The 5,535-nt window shown below is 38.4% G+C and overlaps 1 protein-coding gene across 2 annotated transcripts in view; it reads left to right on the top strand.

The window, feature by feature from the left end:
- Positions 1-2,522: 2,522 nt before the first annotated feature.
- Positions 2,523-5,535, top strand: part of ATP6V1D (ATPase H+ transporting V1 subunit D) — a 7,617-nt gene continuing 4,604 nt past the window's right edge. The window contains exons 1-3 of one of the 2 annotated variants that reach the window (XM_009283526.1): positions 2,523-2,636; positions 3,820-3,899; positions 5,316-5,383. In XM_009283526.1, coding sequence (XP_009281801.1) covers positions 2,532-2,636; positions 3,820-3,899; positions 5,316-5,383 — 253 coding nt within the window. In that variant the 5' untranslated portion in view covers positions 2,523-2,531. The remainder of the gene's footprint in view (positions 2,637-3,819; positions 3,900-5,315; positions 5,384-5,535) is intronic. The other variant, XM_009283527.1, reaches the window with a different exon arrangement.

The following is a 5,535-nucleotide window of genomic DNA, read 5'->3' as shown; positions in this document are numbered from 1 at the left end:
GGCAGCCCTGGGGGGCGCCGAGGCGGGGGCTCTCCGGGCTCCTCTTGCCGCCTGGGCTCCGGCGCTGGAAATCGTTTTGTTGGTTGTGTGTTTGCTGCTGCGCGCCTCCAAGGAGGGCCTCCCTCTGGGTTTTGTGTAAAACGCTTCGGTAAGCGGTTGAAGGCTGCAGTTAGATCTTCTCTTCAGTTTCTCTTTTCAGGCTCAAAATCAGCGCTGTCAGTCATCAGAGGGCCATTGCAGGGTCCAGTACCAAGAAGCAAGCGGCTTCCAGTGGCAGGGGGGGACTATTTAAAATCAAGCAATTATGCAAACCTTGATTTTAAAAAGAGCAATTTGTAGAATATAAGAAAAAATGCACAAATCGAACCATAGCTTCCCTTCACTTTTTAATAGACGACACTGCTGTGCAGGAGGTTGGCCATAAAGTGTTAAAAAAGAAGAAGGAAGTTAAATTCGTGAAGTGCAGTGGACAGTCAAGTAATTTTCCAGATCCTGACAGCAAACTATTTGTCATGAAATCAGATGTCTCCTGACAAGGCTTAGAAAGTTGCCAACATGGGAACGAACACAAACAATTGAAACTGATCTGCTAATAAAATTGCTGTTTTAATAATGCTGTTCAGTTTCTCTTCAGAACCCTCCAGGACAGAAAGACTTTGCCTTGAGGTGAAAGGCTGTTTCAAGTCTTCTTGCATAAAATTGGGTTGATGCCTGGATGTAGTCTTTATAAAAAGGTTCCTTGCAGGACAGAAAACCTCAGATGTAAAATAATAATTATTCCCATACGTGAGCTCAGGACATATGAAATAACAGTTTGTATGGAAAGATTAATACATTACAGGGTAAAGGTTCTGTTTTGAAACTTAGTTCAGAAATAAATTATTGCATATACCAAGTCACAGGTCTCTCTCCTGCTCTTCAATAGTGCTCTCTTCATTCAGTCTACATGTCCAAAGAGGAGGCACTTCAGTCACTTTTAAAAGGTATCTGGTTTTGTGGGCTGATACGTCATTGTGGCAAGGTGGTGAGGTACAAAGGCTTAATATTTACAAGCCCTGTTTCAAATGAGGCTGATATTTTGATAGGAATGTAAGCTAGGATGATAAAATAAAGATGGCCTGCCTCTGCAACATTTTTTTTTGTTAGCTGATAGAACAGAATTTCACAAGGTTTGTTTTTTTTTGTTTTGTTTATGAAGTGGCTTGCTGGTATGAGCCTCTTCTGTGCTGGATATGACCAATTACAGAAGCTGCTCAGTCTCCTTGACGGTAAACAAGACTTTGTTTAGTGCACTCTCAGAGCCTGTGAAGTCTTGCTTGAACTAGAAGGTCAGCCAGTCTCTGGCAGGTGGTGAACAGAGCAAACAAGTTAGTTCAAGGTGGTGACAGAGACCTGCTCGTTGTGAAAGTAAAGCTGCCTTTTTACTCTTTGGGTTTTTTTAATCATAAACATTCAGAAAGTATTTGTGCTTTTCAGTTATAAGTATTTGGTAGATATTAATGGAGCTATTCTCATCACATGCCAATAGATGTGGAAAGTAATGGATTCCACTGTGTAGGTAGAATCTTACTTATACTTACTTTTTCCAAGGTCAGAGGGGAAGTGTATAAGGCTTCTCTTCACATAGAGTTGACTTGAGTATTGTCCTTTGTCTGTAGTGGCTGCGTGTACAAAGTGGTAGCTTAAGTTAGCACAGCTTGTGGTTTTTGTAGTATAGCTCCTGCTATTCTAGTTAACTTAAATCAGAAGATTCTTCAAATTAAAATATACTCCACAGCAGAGAGGGAAGCAAGGTTTGGATCGTTCTTCAGTTCCTAATTCCGTATGAGAAACTGTAAGTGTGCTACTGGAAGTAAAGGATATACAATGCCACAGCTAGCTTACTAATATCCCTTTTAAACTGATGCTACTTCTGATTGTCTTAAATAGCTTGTAAATCTCCTGTGCAGCGTATGAAGATATGGAATCATTGTACTTGCTGACTTTCTCTAAACCAGAATGTACGACTGCTATATCTTGTTGCTCTATAAAATCAGAACACAGCATCAACAGTTACGATCACATGAAGAATTTGCTGTGTTGTCTAATTTTGAAAAGATGACATAGCAGTAAAAGAGCTTAAAAGCAATACCACTGTCACACTGACAGTGGGTTTTGGGGTAGTTTGATTTCTGGTGCATTTCTGGTACTTGTAAGTCATCAAGAAAAATGAAAACTCTGATTTCCTATTATGGAAGCGCTGAAAAATGACTTGTCAATTTTCCACGATCTTTGACTTTGCAGATAATAACCTTGTAATTCTCATTGATGATGGAGGTAAATATAATAAATTCCCTTATAGGAATTTTAAATAGGAACATAAAATTCTGTCGTGAATTGGCCATCCTGTTTTACTGCATTGATGTTTCTTGGTTGCTTCATAATTTCAGTCATGTCCATGTCAGAAAACTTTGCATAAGTTTTTTCCTAATCCCTTCGGATGATGCAGGATATTTGTATTTATTCCTCTGTTTAACAGGGCTCAGACCATCATGAAGGCTCGTTTGAAAGGAGCCCAAACAGGTCGTAACCTCTTGAAGAAAAAATCTGATGCTTTGACACTTCGATTCAGGCAGATCCTTAAGAAAATTATTGAGGTAGGTAAATCAGAATTCCTGTTTGGCTCACTTTATTTGAAATCTGTCTGTTCTGTCAGTTGTGCATTCCCGTTCTGCTAACTTCATTAGGTAGGCTGGAACGTAGGACAACTTCGTGGATAAGTAAGTGAGGCTACTGTAAGTGAGGACAGATGAGCAGAATTATGTTTTTGTGGCTGCAATGATATAGCAATTTTGTAAGAGTTAATATTCTTCACCTCTTTCCAACCAGTCCTAGGCTCTGCTTTCTTTTGTGTCAAAAGTTCCCTATCATCTCTTCTACATTACAGGGAATTTGCTCTGATGCTGCCAAATACTTTAGGGGTGGATTTAACATGTTCTGTAGCCCCATTTTTGTTGCTTTATCTGGCTTGAGAGGATACTGTGGATCTATAATGTTTCCTGCATGACTAGCTACACTAGAAAGCAGAAGTTTTGTCCAGATGGAACTTGTTCCTTTATGAAGAAACACCGAGTCCTGCTTCTTCCATTGCAACATGAACGACAAATCTAAGATAACTCAGTAGAGCCTAACACGGCTTGTTCTGTTCTACCATACTGGACGGGTTTTAGTTGTACTGTTTTGGCTGCAACTGCTACGATATCTATGGTTATCAGTAGTGCTTTGTTGCCATGCTGTTGACAAGCTCTTAGCACTCTGTATCTTGATTCCTATAAACTGTCTAATATACAAAAGCTCTTGCTTCTCAGTAGTGTGTTTTTTAGCTACAAGGGCTTCAAATGTGTAAAAATGGGGGAAAAATGGAGCAGGAGGAGAGCGCAGCTTCACAAAGCCACATATATGTACATGTTGAAAAACAACTTCAGCTGTCTCGTAGTATTCGGTACAATATGAAGTAACGAGTGTTTTCTTACTGAGCCATTCTACTGTTGTGATTTAACCCCCTTGTAGTAGAATTTTATGATTATTAAGACAGACAAGTCTTTTGCCATTTCTGTGAGTTCTACACTGGGTCAGTGAAACAGCTGAAATATTTCTTCTTTTGCCAGTCACCTGGGAATTATGATTTGCAGTTTGAGAGTAAGCTATGCATACAGGACTTTCTCACTCTCTTAAATTTCTCATTCTTCTCTTTATGCTGTTAGTTATTTACCCTGGAAAAGGAGTAATGATGTGCCTTGTATTTGCTGCCTCTTTTGTTGTTTTTTTTTTTTTAAACAGACTAAGATGCTGATGGGTGAGGTGATGAGAGAAGCTGCCTTTTCACTTGCTGAGGCAAAGTTTACAGCAGGAGATTTCAGGTGAGGATTGCTGATCTTGTGGATGTCCTACCCATGGGAAAAAACGATTAACAAATTGTTGATTTCTCTTTTGGAAAAAAAAGTAAAATTCTTAAATGCACTTTAAAAAGAAAAAAGAAAGACAGTGGACAAGGTAGGACAGGATGAACTGAATTCCATTAGGTAAAGATAGGAGACATCACTGCAGGAGAGAGATAATTTGCATGATGAAAATGTATACTCCATTGGAAGCTAAACAAAGTGGAAAGATTAACAGAATTTACGTACAAATCCTTGATTTGAGAAGGTGTTGCTTTTTGCAGTTTGGAATCTAAAATGTAGGGAAACAAGAATTTATAGCAGAGTATTGGACTATTTATCATTTTGATCTTTCTTGTGAATTTGAGGGCCGGATGTAATGTATGTTATTTTCTCCCAGTAAGTCATACAGAAATTTTACTAATTGTTCTAACCTCCTATCTCATTGACCTCTTGTCTCACTAGGGCTAGGGAGGGCTGTATGTGAGAGGGGAAACAAATCTTTTTCTTCCAGTAGGGTACTTTTTAATTGTATTTTAATAAATTACAGTTCTAACTAGGGTGTTTGTGTAATTCATTCAAATGTGTGTAGATCTTGTGGAATAAAGTTGGGGAAGTGTTAATGATTCAGCTGATGGTACCACCAATTAACGGGGAAGAACTAAGTGATCAGACACAGTAGTAGTCTGTGTGCTGCTGGAGAGAAGTCTTTTTGCCCTTTCATTTGGATATGGTGCTGTTTCCTGTCCTAACCAGTCACAGTGTTTAGCTATAAACAATAGTCAGATTCCACCCTGTAAGCAAATGTACTTCAGTAGAAGAGTTGGCTGTAGTGACCTGTTCTTGGAAGACAGGTCACTTCTAAAACACTTTAGAATTCTTCAAGACGAATTGTTGTACAAGCTGAAGTCTGTTAATATGATAGAGTTAGTGGGTAAACAAACTCATAAATGTTCTGAAAGAACAAATACATACAAACTCAAATGAACAAAATGTTGTGGCCTTGGGCTGTGTTAAAGCCTTGAAATTCCTTCACTTTTATTGGGAAAAAAGTTTCACAGGTTGGCTAGTCTCAATGTTATAAAAATATTTTAAAGTAATTTGCCAGATAACTGGCTAGTTTTTAGCTATGCTTTGTATACTTGGTCTAAGACATTTTTAAAGTTACATTTCACAGACTCTGCGTCTTTTACACTTCTAAACATTGCTGGAAACCTATTTCTTTCAAAGCTTCTGTGTTAGCTTCGAAGTCTGTGCAATGAATTGCATAGAGAACTGAGCTGAAGACAATTTCCAAATCTGTACGGCTATTTGATTACTACTTCATCTTATATATAATGATGACTTAATGAACCACTTCAGCTTTCTTGATTATGATGTATGTTTTCTTCCTTACAGTACCACTGTGATCCAAAACGTGAACAAAGCTCAAGTCAAGATCAGAGCTAAAAAAGACAATGTAGCAGGTGACTTTTCCAGACTATGAGTAGTTCAACTCTTAAGGGAATTGTGGGAGGAGACTCTGAAATATGCAGGAATGTATCCAAACACTGTCTCCTCTTCTTTATTTTCTTATTCATCTCAGTAGGAATATGCTTGTAATTTGCTGTTTTTTTTG

The sequence above is a fragment of the Aptenodytes forsteri genome, unplaced genomic scaffold, assembly GCF_000699145.1.
Source record: "Aptenodytes forsteri isolate BGI_AS27 unplaced genomic scaffold, ASM69914v1 Scaffold486, whole genome shotgun sequence".
NCBI classification, from domain to species: Eukaryota; Metazoa; Chordata; class Aves; order Sphenisciformes; family Spheniscidae; genus Aptenodytes; species Aptenodytes forsteri.
The sequence above is the reverse complement of the archived record's forward strand: the minus strand, read 5'-3'. Positions and strand labels throughout refer to the sequence as shown.